This window comes from Rhinolophus hipposideros (genome assembly GCF_964194185.1).
Source record: "Rhinolophus hipposideros genome assembly, chromosome: 18".
In the NCBI taxonomy this organism is placed as follows: Eukaryota; Metazoa; Chordata; class Mammalia; order Chiroptera; family Rhinolophidae; genus Rhinolophus; species Rhinolophus hipposideros.
In genome coordinates, this window is record NC_138064.1 from 29,102,935 (window position 1) to 29,122,602 (window position 19,668).

General features: G+C 35.6%; 1 protein-coding gene across 6 annotated transcripts in view; it reads right to left on the reverse strand.

The window, feature by feature from the left end:
• The window catches only part of MIOS (meiosis regulator for oocyte development), a 65,871-nt gene extending 46,819 nt beyond the window's left edge, over nucleotides 1–19,052 (reverse strand). For 2 of the 6 annotated variants that reach the window (XR_013995365.1, XM_081079949.1), the window contains exons 1-6: nucleotides 18,848–19,052; nucleotides 12,290–13,628; nucleotides 11,881–11,979; nucleotides 4,781–5,035; nucleotides 2,506–2,675; nucleotides 44–109 (exon numbers count right to left, since the gene is read on the reverse strand). Coding sequence is in view for 5 of the 6 variants with exons in the window: in XM_081079949.1 (XP_080936075.1) it covers nucleotides 44–109; nucleotides 2,506–2,675; nucleotides 4,781–5,035; nucleotides 11,881–11,979; nucleotides 12,290–13,580 (1,881 nt within the window). In the remaining variant the exon portion in view is untranslated. Of the gene's footprint in view, nucleotides 1–43; nucleotides 110–2,505; nucleotides 2,676–4,780; nucleotides 5,036–11,880; nucleotides 11,980–12,289; nucleotides 13,629–16,819; nucleotides 16,903–17,771; nucleotides 17,924–18,430; nucleotides 18,598–18,847 lie in introns of those variants that run through there. The other 4 variants (XM_081079951.1, XM_081079950.1, XM_081079953.1 and 1 more) reach the window with 4 other exon arrangements.
• Between the last annotated feature and the right edge of the window lie 616 nt (nucleotides 19,053–19,668).

Below are 19,668 nucleotides of genomic sequence, written 5' to 3' on the forward strand. Positions count from 1 at the left end.
CAAATATAAATCACTTCAAACATGAAATTAAATCAGTTCTTACCTGACTGTCACTAAGGAATTTACAAGCAAATGCCACTCTGTCACGTACAGCAACTTTGTTTTCATACTGAAGAGAAGAGAAAAAGCAAGGAGTTACTTGTACGTGCTATGAGTTTTAAATTTCTGAAGACTAAATATTTTATATATACAGTATGTAATTTTATTTTCAAAGGTATTAATAAGTTATTGTGTATAATACTGGCAGAACCATTAATCCCCTAAAATGCCTTTCTTAATGTAACTCTCAGAAAACTCGCTGCTACGGTTATTGTTCTTACAAAGTAAAAATTTACCTCTTATATACTGACCAAATCAGTTATGAAAAATTCCAGTTCCATCTTATATATAACTCCAAAATAAAATATATGTAATGAATGTACAGTTTACCAAATTTAAGATGCCATGTAACCCTTCCATTATAGAAACTAATTTTGGGGAAACAGAAAATCTTTCTTTTGCTAAGTTAATCAAGTCAGGAAATCGGTGAATTACTACTTGAATTACTACTTGAATACCAGTTTTAATATACCAGCACTGAATTTAGAAAGAAAATCAATACATGTTGCTAAAACAAAGTAATAAATTTAAAAATACACCTTTATAAATGAATAAGTATAATTCTGTGGCTACAGTAAAATACTATTCAATAGGTGGTTTGTGGCAAAATTTTCAGAGGCATTATGATAAATACTTAAATTTCTGTATACTTGTCAATGTTATAAAAACACTATTTTGAAAAATGTTTATGAATGTACAAAGGTACAATTAATTTTGTGATAAGTAAAACATAGTTTAAAGGTGGAAAAAATCCTATTTCCATAGAAGTCATTCTATAAAATATAGTTTTCCTCTTTTAAACATATGACTACTTCAGCTGATACCTATCTTAGTGTGTTTTCACAAATATAAAATATAGTTCTGCCATAAAGAAGGAACATGTTTGATACAAACTATACTTAACTTTTAGAGTCAGTTGCAGGTGTTAAAATTTTTGATCTGGGCTGAGTTATGAATAATTATCTGTCCTATTTTATAGCTGAGAAAACTAAAATCCCCAAAAGTTAACTGACTAGCTAAGATAACTGTGACAGAGCAACAACTCAGGCCTTTATGTTTTGATTTTCACTAGATTATTGCAACTCAACAACTTTTTAAAAGAATATTAATAATTATTTACACATAAAGTACAATTAAGTACACTCTTAAAATAGTTTGGAAATATGAACTTCATACTCAAGATTAGCTACCCCTTATCTAATAACCAAAATTTAGGTATAGGAAGAGGATTTATAATAGATCATCTAATTTAAAATACAGAAATTGACATTTAGAGAATATACTTTTCTACCAATTTAAAATGTGAACAACCCACTTCTTTTTCTAGTCTTCATTCTCTAGCACGTCCTGAAAATATCGATTTCTTCAAGATGCAACATTTAAAGTCTTCTGTTTAACAAAAAGTACTAATAGTAAAAACAAAAAGAACCCCAACATACTCTTGGATGTTAATTTTGAAGTTGTTAGAAAAGTTCAATAGTAATTTATTAATATTAATGGACAAAATATATAAACTAAGAAATTTCAAAATAAACACTATCATTTATTAAAATTTTCATTAAAATACCTCAACAAAATACATGTTTTAAAAAATTCTTAGGGACTGACATTTAAATCAATTATTAGATTATTATTAAAACAATTATAAGAAATGCTATAATGACAAACATAAAAATAACTTTCATGTTAGAAAGCTCTTCTCGGTGCTAGAAAGAAGCCCAACAGTGCAAAGAAAGTTGCAGTACTAAAATGAAGCTTAAAACAGTAACAAAAACTGATAAGCAAATCTCACTTTATTCTTTCTTTTCCAACTTCATGACAAGGAACTTACTTGGTAATTGTGGTCATAGGTGATTAAAGCACGTAAGGAAAAAGTAGCAATAAAAAGACCAAATAACGACAAAAATGAAATAGTCCACCATAAGTAGTGTGATCATACAATTTATCTTCCAAACTAGAAGATATCTGAGAATGACAAATACTCAGACAAGATATATATGGTCATCCTGACCATAACTGATCATGTGTTGGTTTACTTAACAAAAACAAGAAACATATTTTTAAAATTTTACTTCAATATAAAATTTATATTTATATAGTTGTTGAATTCTAGAGCTCAGTTCTTAAGTGAACAGGTAAAATCATTCCTTCTGTGTCTGTAAATTACACTACTAAAACTATTTTAAAAATCAAGTTCAGTTTGCTGTCAGCTAACTAGTTCTAGTTTGAGAATCACATTCAAAAAGAGTTGGTCAAAAAATGTTTTGGATACTTTATTTTAAATAACAGAAAATGCATCCGAACTGTAACAATATTTTATGCAAAGAGACATTTGAAAATTTTAACAAAGTTAGATAAAAACACCTATCTTAAAAGGAGAGCCTTACGAAACAGAAATTAGCTTACCAATACTCCATCATAAGATCCTGTTTCACTTGTCAGAAATGCAAACATGACACAGAGATACGGGTTGTTTAACTGTAATCGTAGAGTGCTGCACATTTCTCTCCAAAGGGAGTTCTTCTCGTCTGTATAACCTGATAAAGCCATTGCTACCACATTGAGATTCAGATCACCTGCATATTAAAAACAGCCAGCTAATCAAAGTGATCAAAAGCTTAGTATCTCTTTCAGTTCTTAAACCATAAGCAAATAAAGATCAGACAGGGTGGCTTTTACCCAGAGAAAAATTAAGACCTCCAGAATAGGTTTCGATTCAGAATGGAATTTTGGAAAGGACCATAAGCAAAAATTTCCATTCTTACAAAACTTTTGCCCATATTACAAACCCTGTGCAGGGCAAGTACATTTTAATTTTCAAGTCCTCATTCCAAGCAGGTTCCTACACAGCATGCTATTGCTCAGGGCCTAAGTGAAGCGAAGCCATCCTACCAGAATCATTGCCAACTTTATTAGCAAGATCATTTATGTTAGCTGAGGTATTTCAAAGCGTTGATAACAAATGTAATTGTGTCTTAGAACTGCAATTTTCAAAATCATTTTGTCTTCCTATTCCTAAATATGTAATGCACATATTTACGTATACGTTTTAACTATAAGGTGCTGAAAGCCAGTATTTCAGCATTCTTATACTTTTAATTTCTAGGATAAAACTAACAGAATTACCACAGAATTGTATTTGGACACATTCGCAACAAAGCATTTGTTACCAATAGTCTTTTAATCATTTGTTCTCAGAAGTTCATATTGCTGCTGCTAAGCTGTTAACCTGGTGTCAGCCCCATGGCTTTCTAGCCTTACAAGTTTAGCTTCAAAAGAAAACTAAATTCACCTTTAACTTTTACTTTTAAGTAGTTTCCGCATTTATTTAGCAGCTTTCTTATTGCTTCCTGATCCTAATCATTTTCTTTCTTTTCCAAATAAAACAGCATTTCCCACCTTATGTTTTAATAGCCTTGTTCTTCATTTCTATAAACACTTTCCCCAAGTTACTTTGTGCTTGCTTTCTCTGACTACTCTGTTAAATTAAAGTCTTTAATGATTGAAACAAAAATAAAGAACTATCTTCTTTGAATCCTGCTTAGAACAATTTATTTCCACGTGGAAAGGAATATTCGACTCAGGGAAACCTTTTCTTCAGTCCTTAACCGAATTATTAAAATCAGTGGAAAGATACTTTTCCCCTACTGTTAGTAGCGATGTTCAAATCTAACACAAATATTCCAGGTACACATGACAGGGAAGTATCATGCTCTCAGGTTGTAGCAAAATTATAACTAAGAAATGGCTTCAAATAGCAATTCTTTTTTCCATCACCATATGTCTTCTCTTGCAATCTCAAATGCGGAAGCCTTACTTACATTTAAATTATAGCAAAGTGAAGGAAAAGAGGCCAATCTGGGCAAGACATTAGCTTTAGCAACTTTTAGACCGCAACGTAATATATTACAGTTAATTTCATGTTTTTCTCTATAACAGAACTGTAATGGTTTCAAAATGGACCAGCAAATAAGAATTAAGTATTTTGAATACTCAGAAATACTTTGCTAGGTGTATTGAAAATCGATAGCTATATACATCTTAAGTATTTGCAAGTGAAATATTCCAAGTAAGAAAAAACTGAATTTCTAGAAAAAGACTTATTTCTGAGAATATTCTTCTGAAAAATGTTAAAGTAAAAACTTTATCTCATCTGTTTCTTCCTTCTTAGAAAATATTAAATGGAAGCTATGTTTAAATCACCAGACTCACATAGAAGCATTCTGCAGATCAAAATATCATTTTTATAAGAATCTCTATCAATCTAACTAAAAATGTTATTCAGTTTCCTAAACGTCAATCAAAAATCAGCCAAAAGATAAAGTATAAAATGTGCTCAAATGTTCGCCATAAAAATGCTTGCAAACTAAAGTAGTTCTAATCTCCAAGACAATACATTTTTAAAATGTATGTGAGGTATCTTTAAAAGAAAAAACTTTGAAAATGGACACAAGTACTCCTTACATTATTAAAATGACAATTATAACACACTTTTATTTTTATAGACTTAAACCGAGGTATAAACTAAAAGGATGGGCTAAAATTTACTTTTATACAGTTCCATGCTAATTTTTTTCAAAAAATATACACAAATGTATTGATTAGATTTTTGAAAATTATCAGTATCTTTTCTTTAAAGGGTTCTATGAACTGCCAAGTATCTTAGAATATAACCTAATACCTTTTTCTGAAGATGCCCCCTCATTCAAGATTTGGATTGCTCGTCGAATATCCAAGTTGAACAATGCCACAGCAGCGGCTCTCTCCCATTCCCCTTCTTGGACAAGGGAGTTCAAAAATGGCCCCACATCTACATCTGTTCCTTTCTTTATCCACCCGCAAAGCTGTAAAGCTAAGATTCTCTCTTCATTTAAATTCTGCATATCAGTTTGCTTATCCAACCCACTCCAGTTATGTCTGGTGCTTTCCACCATTCCTAAAACGAGAAACATTTTTATGTTAATTGCTTTATTATTTATTATTTTTGAAATATATTTAGAAAATGTTAGTTTTACAGAAATATTTCAACAACAGATTTTGAATATTCGACTTCTCAGTTATAATGTTATGACAGCATAAATATGAACTACGCTACAAGCAAAACATATTTTACACATTGCTAAATAGGACAGTGTCTTGAATTATCAGAAAGAGCTACTGGAAGAAGTCAAAGCTCAATGGGCTAAGCTAAGTCTCTGCATCAGAGATGCCTCCCTGACCAACTAATCTAAAATAGGGTGCCACCTCCTATTATCTAACTTACCATTGTTTCCTCTATTTCCTTTAGCACTAATACAAGCTCCCACATTTTATTAAGCCATTTTTCAGTCTCACCTCTCCTAGTAGAACATGAGCTCCAAAAGGGCAGGCATCTTGTCTGTTTTATTTGAAAGGTATATCCACAGTGCTTGAGATCCATCTGGTAGATGCTCTCTTTCTCCCTCCCCTACTTTCTGTCTGTCTTTCTTTCTATGTATGTATGTACATACATACATACATACATACATATATATATATATATATATATATATATATATATAAATTAGATCGTAAACATAAAAGTACTTTGAAAGTTTAAGGTAAGTAGTGAAACTAAAATACAACAGGAGTGATTTAAAGTCCCCCCCTTACTAAATCAGGAGACTTTACAGTCTTTCTCGTTTCATAAGAAATCTAATTCTTCTAGGATTATTTAGATTGCAATCAAGGCAGTTGTTTTTAGAGGCAGTATAATCTCACTTAGGATGACACTTGGGGCCAAATAAAAGTTAAGCAAATAAAGATAAAACTTAAGGACTCTATTAAATTGCAACTCAAATTCTTAAATGTTCTAGAAAGTTTTATTATTGAAATGGTCATTAATGTAATTGTTGTTATTTTAACAAAAAAGAGTTTTCAGAATAAACTGAATTAGATAATTGGCAGCAAGGATGTCCAACATTACAAATGTCTTTTATTAATTGACATTCGTAATTTACAGTAATTCTACATTTATATAATTACATGATACAGTAATTTCATATTTGTAAATAACTAGATCAGTAACAAAAAACAGGTTTTAAGAAATAACTCGACTTGTCTGTGGTAGAGAATTGTAAGACAGGCTCCATGACTCCTGGCCCGGTAACCATGCACTTGTATAAACCCCCTCCACTTGAGCACGAGTGGAATCTGTGACTTGCTTATAAATAACAGAATATAGCACAAGTGAAAGCATTTTGCAGGTGTACTTAAGGTTGTTACTCAGTTGATTCTGAGTTAATAAGAGAGAGATTATCCTGGGTGGACTTGACTTAACCAGATGAATCCTTTAAAAAAGAGAGACTAGAGATAATGAGAAATTCTCCTGCTGGACTGGAAGTAAACACTGCCACATTGCAAGAGGGTCTGTGAGAAGGCCATGTGGCAGGGAAGTGTGAGCAGCCTCTAGGAGCTGAGGGCAGGCCCTGGTGTGAGCCAGCAAGGAAGCCTCAGTTCTACAACCTTAAGGAACCAATTCTGCCAACCATATGAGCTTGGAAGAGTGCTCCAAACTCCAGGAAGGAACAAAGCCTGACCAACACCTTCATTTTAGCCTTGTGAGACCCTAACCAGAGGACCCAATTAAGCTGGACCCATGGAAATAATGTAATATATGCAAATTGTAGAAAACAAATATACTGTCCAAAATTGACTTCCAGATCATATACTCAGTCTGATCAAGGCATTAAAGAGATGAACACAATCAAAAATAAGAAAATATTAAAAACTAAATCCGCTGTCTTTGCAACTATATCATATATATATATATATATATATATATATATATAATATATAGAATACAAAGCATTATTTATTGAAATTCGTTTAATACTTGGAAAGAATAAAATTAGTACACAGCAAAAGCCCCAATTCTCCATCATATCTAATTCAACTTTTAAAATAACTTGTTTCATTACACGATATTTGATTGTGGTAAAAGTCTACATTATTCATATTAGGACATATTTTAAACTATATACCATTGCTTTATGAAAAAGTTTCAAGGTGAGTTATTTGTAAAATTTTGGAAATTAAAAATAAATAATTACACTTGAAATTATTTATTTTTAACCTTACTATTGGAAACTGCTGCCAATGCAGGTTAAGGAGTTGGGCGGAGACTTCTGAAAAGAAGTTTTTTTTTAAAAGAACACCCCCACACACATCCGGCAGAGCAAAACAAAGACAAATGCTACTCTATTTGCAACCAAGAGGAAAGTCAGTCGGGACAAAAATCACTTTTAGCTTCTGAAGGTGAAATTTCAAGAAATATGAGAAAACTTTGAATAATTAAATGACAAAGTTAATGAAACACATTAAAATTTAAACAAAACATTACTTTTCTGAATAATGAATTTAATTTGTTTAGATAGAATGCAGTCATTAAATTTCAGGTAGAACAAGCTGCAGATGTACTGTAAGGTATTTATTTTCGTATCTCCTCCATAAATTTTGGATTCAATGCTGACATTTAATTAATGGTAATAATAACAACTTTAAACAGGTGGACAAAAAGCAGCAATTTATTTTTCACATAATTCCTCACATTTTAATAATATTTCAGCTTAAGAGTTTTTACTTTATAGAAATTGTATCATGAAATACAACAGAGATCAATACATATAAATCCAAAGAGTTCATTGCTATGAGATGGAAAATTTGGGCTACTCAGAGACCTTCTTACTGCTTTATAACTAGGCAGGTAATTAGGATTATCAAATAAGCAATGTGATATTATTGTGGGTCTTTAAGTACATAGTCATATTACAATTTTTAACATGTATGAATTTTTTTAATATTCAGTAATCAAATATGAACCTTATTTTATTATTGAAGGAAATAAATTTGTATTTGAACTTTTAAAAATAAATTATTAAATTATTTTAATAAATCTCTGAAAAAAATTAAAATCTAACTATGCATTAACGCAATACTAAAATGACAAAATGGTATCCCCTACATTTGACACTGCCCTATAAATAAATAATGGGATCAACATCTTATTGATGGTTGCAAAAGAAACAAGTTCACTTAAACATTTAAAATTTTTTTTTAATTTGTTTTATACTACATCAAGCAATAAGACACTATACTATTTGTAGATATTAATATTTTTGCATTTTTACATCTATGTAATAACAAAGCAGTAAAATTATCCAGCGTTTATAAGAACATTTTGTTGTTAAAAACACTAAATCCTAACTATTTTGCTCCTTAAAGTAATTATGAACAGCCAAGTTCTCTAGATCAGTTTACCATTTAAGCATGAAAAATATTTTCCTCATACTGGATAGAAATCTTACCAAGATCTATTACACAAATTTCTGCCATTTTAAAGGAAGAGATAATACCTGTTGACAGCTGTGTGAAAACTGTTCTACAAGACGATACAAGACATACCCTAAGAGTATGCATTCTCCTTATCCTGGTGATTTCAACACTTAGTCCCCTCAATAAACTAGCCAATAAACTAGCCTCCTCGTGAACAGGATAAATAAACAAACAAAACAAAAATAAGCTCATAGAAACAGAGAGCATTTTGATGGTTGCCGGACTGGGGAGTGGACGGGGGGAGGGGATTAAAAGATACAAATTTGTAGTTAAAAATAATCATGGGAATGTAGTTTAGCATGGGGAATATAGTCAGTAGTATTGTAATAACTATGTACGACATCAGATGGGTACTGGATTTACCGTGATGATCACTTCATAAGTTACATAAATTTCTAATATAAATGTCTTATATAAATCACTGTGTTGTACACCTGAAACTAATATATTAGTTTGCCAACTGTAATTGAAAAATTAAAAAATATTTAAAAACAAAATAAAATAAACTAGCCTCTTCATTCTTTTGCTTCTTTATCTCCAGTGGTCAACGCCTCCAAGACTTTACCCACTCAGCTTTCATAAACACATGCGAAATTGTTCCTCCTCCAAAAAAGCCACTTTCTAACATGACCTCTAAAGCCTTCCAGAAATCTCACTTCTATATTCTTCAAGCTCACAATCTCTTGACCACTTATATTTTTACTTACCAGTCTTCTCCTGTCATTTTCCTCCTTATCCAAGTTAGATCCCAAGGACCAACAAATGAATCATTCTCTTGCCCCATTGTCCTTTATTCTTTCGTCTGGTAAAACAACATTGCCCCACAATCTTCCCAAGTTTTTCAAGACAATTTTCTCTCTTCTTCTCCGTATCTTCTCTCCACAACCTCCCTGCTCTTTCTCAACAAGCAAACCTACTACATTGAGAAAATAGAAGTCATCAGGTGGAAAACACCTCAGCCTCTGGTCATTAAACCTTAAACAACCCCTCTGTCTAATAGAGAAGGTGTATTTCCTCCTATTTAAAGCTCTGGATTCCATTCCCCCCGATTCCAGGAATTTTGCTCTTCATTCCTTTTTCTCTGCATCTTCAACCTTTCTATGGGGTTCCTCATATCAGTATTTAAACATGCTTCAATCAATCCCATGTTAAAAACAAAACAAAGCAACACTAAAGCCCTCCCTTGATCCCAGATTCATCTGCTGCTATTACTAGTATCTTTTTATCTCCCTACATGTAGCCAAATTTCTTTGAAAGAATTATTTAAAATGGATGACTTCACTGCTTTAACCTACTCGAAATTTCTTTCCCACTAGACATCTCCATCTAGCTGTCTCAAATTCAACTTACTCCAAAATAAACTCTTTTTCTCTTCTCAAATGTACTCTTCCTACTTGTATGTTATTCCTACCTAATTAACTGATGCCAGTATTAATCCAGTTTCCTAGGCTAAATATATGTACACTTTCACTTTTCCTTCTCCTCAATCCCCGTTACCCGATTAATCATTAAATTCTGTCTCAATCTCTAATTTATCCACCTGTCTCTAGTACCTCTGTCAGTAAGTTTGGTAAGAACACCACCATTTTTTGCCTGATTACTGTGGCTTCTATCTGACCTCCCTGCTATCAATCTAGGTCTTTTTCAATTCATTCCTCACAAAGAGTGACAGTTCTAAAACACAAATCAAATTGTCACTACTCTTCAACATCTTTCCGTGGTTTTATCTTTACAGGATAAAAAGTTTAAAACATAAAAATGTCATTTTGACAGTCTTTGCTCTACTTATTGCTTTCAGGTTGTAGAAACAAAAATACTGGTGTGCCAAAAAAATGCATACAAGTGGACAGTTTGGTCAAAGGTGCTCAAGCAGTAGTTCGCCATAAGCAGAACTGTCTGGACACTGATGGTAACCACTTTGAGCACTGCTTGTAATTGCAGAAGTCACACGTGACTTGTATTCATCTTTTGTTATCGGTATATATTATTAGAATTTTAAAAGTTTTCCTTTCTTAAAATGTATATACATATTTTTGGCACCCTCTGTATATAAACCAAACCAAACAAAAGCTGAAAGTCTAGCAATGAGGAAATCTTTCCAACAGTAGTCTTTTTCAGTCTGGGTGAAGACTACTTTTGACTCAGTTTGTCTCTACTGCACCAGAAACACATAGATATTCCATTTTCCCCTTGCTCTTCCTCAAGGCAGTTTGTTGGCTTTTCCTTAAAATACATCAAAATACAACAAAACAATAATTAACCTCAGAATAATTGAGAATGCAATGTGGCCTGACCTACTATATAGCTAAAATACCAAAAATTCTATAAACTTGCTGTTTAATTCTTTTTTTTTTTTTTGCAGCAGTGGTTCTAAAATCATGAACTATGGCATTCAGGTTTATTTACAGGGGTAATACAGTCTATCTGCCCTTTTACTTATATTAACAAAAAATCAGTTTCTAATTGAACCCATTCATTTTATTACTTATAATAAAAGTTACTTTTTTGGTGGAGAGCTAATGAGAGAACACCAAAATGAAATAGTCTACTGCATCTTCAGCCATGTGAACGAAAGTAATTTGAAAGTCCTTAAAATTATTTGTATAGTATTTATGAAAGTTGTATTAAAAACCAAGTTGAATTCACTACTTCTATCACCACTCTTTGACTAAGTAATGTGAAGTACTTTTCCAGTAGCTTGATATAGGCCCAAATTTGATTGCTATCAAAAACTAGATACCATATCCTAGGTTGGGAAGATGATTATAATATAATCCACAGTCTCATTACAATAAGAATAACTTTTAAAAAGTCAGTGAAAAAATAGTAAGTTTAGCTCTTTTGTCACCTTTATTTTATTCTTGAATAGTTTATCAATTTCAGTCCTACATTAATTCACACATTCATTCCACCATCAAGGACTATTCAGGTAATAAGGCTCCTTTAAGTAAGATCAAACTTCATGTCATAGCTATGTAGACCTTGCCATTAGACAGCTAAGTGAAATGAAAACAGGCAGCAAAATAACAAGGGATCTCCTTCAATTAGAAATCTTTTTATTTAGTTTTTATAGACACAAAATACTTTGATACAGTTCAAACCACCAGGATTCTATAAATAATCTAATGTAATACCTCTCAAAGTCCTCATACGTCTTTAAAAAAAATAACATTGAATAAATGAATGGATTTAGAAAGTTAATATCACTTCAAAGGACCAAAATTCACTCCAAAAAGGATTTTGAATATAAAATGTAAAACAATTACGCATTTAACTCAATTTAACTCAATTCATTAAAGTATCTAATCAGAAAGCAAAAAAAAAAAGAGAGAGAGAGAATATGTACACTATCCTGAAATAACTAAGTTATGGGGAAAAAATAAGAGTACAAAAATTATAAACATATTTCAGAAAATGAAATTTTCTTACCCAAAGATGATTTTACAATCGATTTAATTCCTGCATAAACCAATGATCCTTTGTTTCCTGGAGATTTCTGATCCATATCTTCTGTATACTGCTTCATAAGTATTTAAATGCATAGGAAATACTAGTGGTGATGCATAATAAAATTATTTCAAAGCTAAACTTATTTTTTATTTGGAGCCAATTCATAATAGGCGTCAGTGTAAATAAGGTGGTTCTATTCTATAATATTGTAGAGATACTCTCTTCCTCCTACACAATCTGCAAAGCAGTATTTCAAGTTGAGCAGTTTTAAACAATTCTGTTTTATAATTTTAGTATTACGTAACTTGTATTTGCATATAAAACATTCAGCATAAACTGACCTTTCAGCAAACATCAAGAACATTTCTACCCACAACACAAAGGATATAGTGCAGAGTATACCAGAGTGACTTGAGCTGTGGATCTTCATTTCCAGCTAAAATATGGTTTCTCCACACCTGTTCTGTATCAAGTCCGTACCTTGATAAAGCCCGAAGGCGCATCTTGGTTGCTATATCTTTTTCTAAAGAATTATCATTTTCTTCTTCTGCGCATTCATACAAATGACGACCACAAGCCCACATTAAAGATGTAATTGGGCTCCAGGCAAGAGATATCCTTTCAAAAACAGTGAAGTCAGACATTGTTCGGTTGGGAGTTACAACTATCATTCGATTTTGACTTGTTGGATGCCAAGCAAAGGAAGCAATGTAATTGTCACAAGGTTGCACGCTTCTTTCAATTATTGTGGGTTCAGTTTCATCCCCAATGGGAGTGGGTGTGTGCTGCATATCATATAATCTAATAATATTACTATCTCTTGTTAAAGTGGCAAGTAGACCAGTCCTAGTTGGACACCATGCTACTTTTGTTAACGGCTTTGGTTGCTCAGTCAAAGTCAAAACCGGCTTCTCAAATTTCCTAAGATCCCAGATTGCCACCTGACCTTCATAGAAGGAAGCAACACGATCATGGAAGTATGGGTCTACTGTCACCCCCTGAACAGCTTTTGTATTTACAAACATCTTTTGGCTTGTATTCCGAAGATCAAATATGGCTAGGTTACGATGCATACCAGCAAGGAGAAGCTTCTGGTCCCGTGGAAGCCAACAAAGAGAGAGACAAGCATCATTCTGTCCTAATTCATAAAGTGGTTTTGTTACTAATGTTGTTTCAGTTTCACCAGCTGAAAGTCTCACTTTCTCCATGGGGACTATATCAGGAGTATATTTGCTGCAGATGTCCCAAATCAGCACTGAAAAATCAGCTCTATGTTTATCTAGACCAGCAGCAAGCCAGTTACTATCCAATGGATTCCATGCAAGAGTATTGCATTGTCGTGCATGTTTTGGAACAAATTCTTTTCCAATCAAATCTTTGAACTTTGAGTTATGATCTTGACCAAGACTGGTAAGTACAACTCGACCGTTTGCTTGTCCAACTGCTAGGAGACATTCAGGATCGTAATTGAGATACCAGGCAACACATTTCATATAGGGTGTATCTGAATTTATTGATAGTAATGTAGCGGCAGAGTCTTCAGATAAACGTAAAGATCCAGCTTTGAGTTCTGAATTCACAGTAGATTCCACATGATAGAGGCTGAGTTCTGAGTCACATACAACAAATCTGTCAACTTGGTGTGGTGCCCACAATATATCAGGTTTGGTACCACTCATGTTTATTGATGTGTTTAAAGTGTCCACGCAGGTCCATTCATTGAATATCTGTTCAAAAATAAAAAGTTTACGATGTTAACAAAATATAATTCTCAGTTGAATAAACAATTCAGAAAGTCAGGAAATTGTCTATACAGGTCCTCTGTTTTGCATTTTATCAATATACCAGCGGTACAATTTATACACATTTTAAGAGATGTTATCTTAAAATGTGTATACACTCTGTATTTATATCGCTTCTCTTTGTACTGTGAATTCAATATATTTATTGATAAAAAGAGGAAAATAAGGATCTCCTCCAATAAGATGAGCTGGTGGGAATCTGAGAACTCCATTCTGGCTTTACTTCCCATGATCAATTATTTTCATTGCACTGTTACTAGTGCCTTCAATTTAACCTTAGGGTGAAAATAATTTCCGTATGGTGAGCAAATTAACGCGTATCATCCCTTCAAAGAGGGGAAAATTTTAAAGACTTACGAATCATGTTCCTAAGCAATTGTTTAGATCAGTACTATCCACTAGAACTTTCTGAAATGACAGAAATGTTCTACATATGTACTGTCGAATATGGTAGCTACTAGTCACATGTGAGTCAGTGAGCAATGAAAATATGGCTAAGACAAATTTTAAATTTAATTTTAATATAAATAGCCACATATGGCCACCATAATGGACAATGCAGATTTAAAGTACAATGCCACTAGTAAGACAGAAGTCTCTTCCTCAACTTTCAACATATGAAGCAGTCCTATGGCATAATATATTATACACTAAAATGTGTTGAGCTCTATTCCTAGCTCTGACATATATTAGCTATATGACTTGGAAAGGCATTTGTGTTTGGGATTCCTTTTGTTTTCTCACCTATACAATATAAGAGCTGGTTTAGATAGTGTTCTCAAGCTTAGTCATTCGTGTACCACCTATGCAGTTATTTAATATTTTTCTTTAAATTGGCTCATTCTTAAAATCTGAAAATCACTTTTAACCTCCTCATAAAGTCCATGAATCATAGGTATGACATGCTAAGTATATATTTTTCTAATATACATTAAAATAAGTATATAACTATTAAAAACGCGACTGTTTCATCTAAAATCATCCTTTTTATGACCAGTGGTACACCCACCACACTTTGTGAAACTGAATTAAGTGATCATTAGAGGTTCTTTCAGTTGTCAATTCCATAAACTTTAAATAAGTATTAAAATGGAATTTTTGAAAAGATATTCTAGTAGTTTCAGTATAAACTAAAAATAGCTATGTTAAAAATGGTATTTTAGTAATAAAAGCCACTTATAAAAATGTAAGTTTCTAACCAAATCTGTCTAGAGGTTACAGTGTAGATTAAAAGTGAACAAAAATATTTACAATCTTCATAGCAATTGGTATCTGTACAACTGTGTTGTCAGTCCTTAAAGGGTGAAACTATGGTTCATTCATCTCTGTAGCACGGACTCTTAATAAAGATATACTAAATAAATTCAACTCAAACATAGTTGCTTTCCTTTTTGATCTTGTATTAAAAGTTTCAGTCAGGAATTATCAGTCTAGCATTTCAATAGACTCATAAAAGTTAGATGACTGGGAAAAACCTCTAAGAATTCTTATGCTGGCTTATTTTCTTCCTTAACAGTTCTAGGGTCCAAGATCAATCATTTCAATTATGTCCTTACTAGCACACTTGATTTCTTCACTTCCTTGCCACGTTGGGTTTCCCTTTCTTAAACCTAGATCAACACAATTATTTACTGTGTTTTTTCCTCCACTCAGGCTGTGAGTCTCATGCCTCTGCAGACTAACTCCATAAGAAATTAAAGCATAGAACATGTTTGGCCTGTGTTGCTGGTTCAGCAATTGTTTCATTCATCTTCCCACTGTGCGCTTTATGAAATTCATCTTTATATTACAGTAATCTTTTTAAAATACAAACTTAAGCAGGTTATCTAACCCCTGCTTAAACCCCTGTAACGGTTTCTAACTACTCTTAGGACAGAGTTCCAAATCTTCAATATAACCTATAAAACTCTAAATGTTGTGGCCTCAATCTATTGCTCCGGTCTCAAGGCATATCATTCTCCTCCTTGCGAACTGTGTTCTAGCTACACTGTCCTTCTTTTCAATTCCTCGAACGTAAAACACCCCCATCACATCGTTGCAAATGTTGTTCCCTTTGGTTGGATCATTCTTCCCTCCCTACTTGGCCAAGTTAACACCTGTTCAAGCTTGACATCAACCATCCTTTATCCCTCCTCAGTCTGCTTCAGGGTACTTAGATATATAATCTCATTGATCAGTATTCCTTTCCTTGAATCATTCTCTCTGTCTCTCCTACAAGATTATAAACTCCATAAGTGCAAGTAAAATATCTTTCGCTCTCCATTTGTACCTCTAATACCTAGCAGTGTTAGACCCTTAGTAGATATTTAATAATTTGTTAAATGCTCCCTCTGATACTTCTCACACCGCTATCTCCAAGTTTTATCAATCTCCTCATGCTTTTTCTACCCATTACCCTTCTTAGTAGAGGCTAGCTCCAGCCGAGAGCAAACGTGTCCACTGTCATAACCGGTTCCAATGATGAGCAAGAGCCCACAGTGAGTCACCCCAAGAGAAGATCACTCTAATGAATTGTCTTTGATATACTCTGTGAATATTTAATGGGCATCTTCTATGTTTTAGACACTGTTCTAAATGCTGTGAACACAGTAGTGACCAGGGACAAATAAGGTCCCTGGTTGCTATGGACTGATTTTCAAAATTCATACGTTAAAGCCCTACTCCCCCCATGTGACTGTACTGGATATAGAGTGTTCAAAGAGGCAATAAGGTTAAATGAGATCATAAGAATGGAGCCCTGATATGATAAAACTGGTTCCCTTACGGGAAGAGGAGGGGATACCAAAATTCTCTCTCCCCATGGGAGGACACAGTGAGAAGACAGCTGTTTGCAAGCCAGGAAGAGAACTCTTTACCAGAACTGGACCATGCTGATACCCTGATTTCAGACTGCCAGCCTCCAGAACTGTGAGAAAATAACTTGTGTTGTTTAAGCCACCTGGTCTATGGTATTTTGTTATGGCAGCCTAAGCAGACCAATATACTGGTCTAACAAAGTCTGCATTCCACTGTTGAAGTTATGTCCAATCTTAAAGAGCACTTAAAAATTTAAGAATAAGAAGACAGGCATCTCATGTAATAGGAAGTAGCTAAGACAACAAAAAGAAGTAACATACTGTCAAGGATTCATACTCATGTCCTCATAGAAGAAACCTATAAAGTGGAGGTATCCTGAGATCTGGCCCGTCTTCCTATCTCACTGAAAGATAAATGCTTAAGTGAGCACACTTTTTATTGAAGTTTCCATCCCATAATCATACATTTCACATGAATGATACACGGTTTTAAAAACTATTCTATTTATATGACTCTCAATGGAGAATCATCAGCATTTCTTATAGTCTGCACATAAAATACTGATATTACCATCAGCAAAATCTGGTTATAGTAACTCATACAGAATCACAGAACCTGAGTTAGAAAGAGACTAGCAAATCCTTCTCATTTCACATAGGAGTAAAGTGAAGACCAGATGTTTTGGTTCTTGTCCAACACTTTCCAACTCCTATCCTAGATTAATACATAGAGAAAAGATTTGTGATATCATTTGCAAGGCCTGGCCCAAAATGAAAATACACGGCCGCCCTTTTTCAAAAAGTAAACCATCAGAGCATTAAACCAAGTGCCAGTCCTTCTAAATGATGGGCCTTGCCTGACTGCACAGGTTATAGACCATGAAGCTGGCCCTGAATAGAGGTACATCCATAAGCATCCTCTGAAGAGATGACACACACTATTGATAGATCCTGGCTCATGAACATCAACCACTAGGAATATGGTGGAGGGCAAAGAAAACTGAACTTGGAGTCAAAGACTTCCAGCCACTCATTAGTTAGACCCTAACAAGTCCCTTAATACTCCAAAACTGTAATACAGAGATAGAAGCTGGCTATCTCCATCTCACTAAGTCGTGACAATCAAATGAGTTCTTCACCTCACACAGACATAACACTATGAGTCCCTTAAACATACCTGAATTTTAATGTTTTAAAATGTTGGAGGCATTGAAAAATTGGGGAAGGAAGGAGTAGGAGCTGCAACAATTATAGCTTATATTTAGATCCTCACCTTCAGTTCAACAATTGTTCATCAATGGTTTCTGAGCAAAAAAAAAAAAGCCGTGTTGATCGTATTCCTCACCAGAGATCTATAATAGTATTGTCCAACTGATATACTGTACGTCAGTGAGTCACATGATGTAAAACTTTCTGGTACCTACACTGAAAAATTAAACATGGATGGAATTAAATTTAACAATGTTTTATTTAACCTGCCACATCCAAAATGTTACCCTTTTCAACGTTCAATCAATGTAAAAATTATTGAGAAGTTTTATTTTTCACTTTGTTTTTGGTACCAGGTCTTGCAAATCAAATGTGTATTTTACACTAACAGCATGTGGACTGTGAAGATCTATAATGCTAAGTATACAAGGTCCAATGACTCTTTCACATCTCTTGTGTGTGTGTGTGTGTCGTTGTCTTCTACTTTTCTTATCATGGCAAATAACAGTAGCAGTTTCAAAACATTTCACCATCCCCATCTTCAAGGAGATGCACTGATAGTCCGAATTTCCCTTAAAGCTATACGAAAAGACCTGCACAGGCAACTTAGCAATCAGTGCCCGTGGCGTACGTGAGAGGCTTTATTCATCCTCTTGTGGAATTTTCGTCACTCCTACATGCAGAGAACACAGCTAACCGGGTGACAGGCCCTTTAAGACGTACTTGACCGAGTACAACCAGAAGAGGGCATGTTGCTATTCCGGGTAAACTAGGGCTCGGAGGGCGACTCCCACGCTCCAGACACCTGGCCGAGCCTCTAGTCCACGGCGAGCACGCAGTGCCGCACAGATCCGCCGCGAGAGGCCCCGGCGCGGCCCCAGAGCCGCCGAGTCGGTCCTCGCGGGCCCCCCCGCCGCCTGCAGCTCCGAGCCTCCCTTCGAGGTCCGCCGCGGTCATCCCGCAGCGTGGGACGCGCCTCCCCGCGCGTGGCTCCGACGAGGCCCCCGGGGCCGCCCCCGCCCGGGCCTTTCAGCTGGGCTTTCCCGTGCCCCTCAAGGCGGCCTCAGCGCTCCTGAGCCCTCGACTCGGGCCCCTTCCTTTCGGGAGAGCGGAGACTCGGCCCGGGCCGCACTCACCGACCTGAGGAGGCAGCGTGGCCGCCGCACAGCCGCTTCCGGCCCGGTCGCCGCGGGAGTCCCGACGCACGCAAGATGGCGGCCGCGGCGGCGCGGCCCGGAACTCGGGGCCACCTTGCGGGGGTCCACGACCCCACCGCCGCGCCTCGGGGAGGTGCGGCAGCGCCTCCGGCTCGAAAGGGGAAATTCCTCGCCCGCGAGCCCCGCCCCTTCGCGAGCCTGGGAGTCGCCCCGCCCCGGGGCGGAGCCACTGCCCAGTAAGCCCCGCCTCCCGCCCGAACGCCCAGGTCCATTCCCGCAGGCCCCGCCCCGGGTCCCACGGACAGGATCCTGGGCCCGCGGACCTGGGCGGTTTCTCGGAGCCGAGTTACCGTGTTCAAGCACGTCGCACGCTTTAGCTCATTTGATCAGTTTAAATTTTCATTAAAAATGTATTGCGGGCCATCAGTGTAGTAGAAAGTCCAGGGTATTTAGTGCACGATCTATTCATTCACTCGTTCCACAAAGAAGTCTTAAGCGGCACGTTGCGTTCTTGGCACCGTTCTGGAATGCTGGGGACACTGGAGGGCACAAAAAAGACATGGTTCCGGCAGGAAGCAGGCAATTAGAGGGATGCTAGTATCGTGCTCCACAGAAGGGCCCCCCTTAGGGTTTCGAGGTCAGGAACACCGCCTTGAGGACCTCTAGGTTGAGACAAAGAAGGATGAGTGTGGAGTTATCTGGTAAAGGGAACAGGACAGAGGGCGTGGGGACAGAGCCTTCGAGGGTGGAGGAAGAGAGCAAGTGCAGGGTCAATAGGGAGGGCACAGCAGTGGGGAAGCAGTG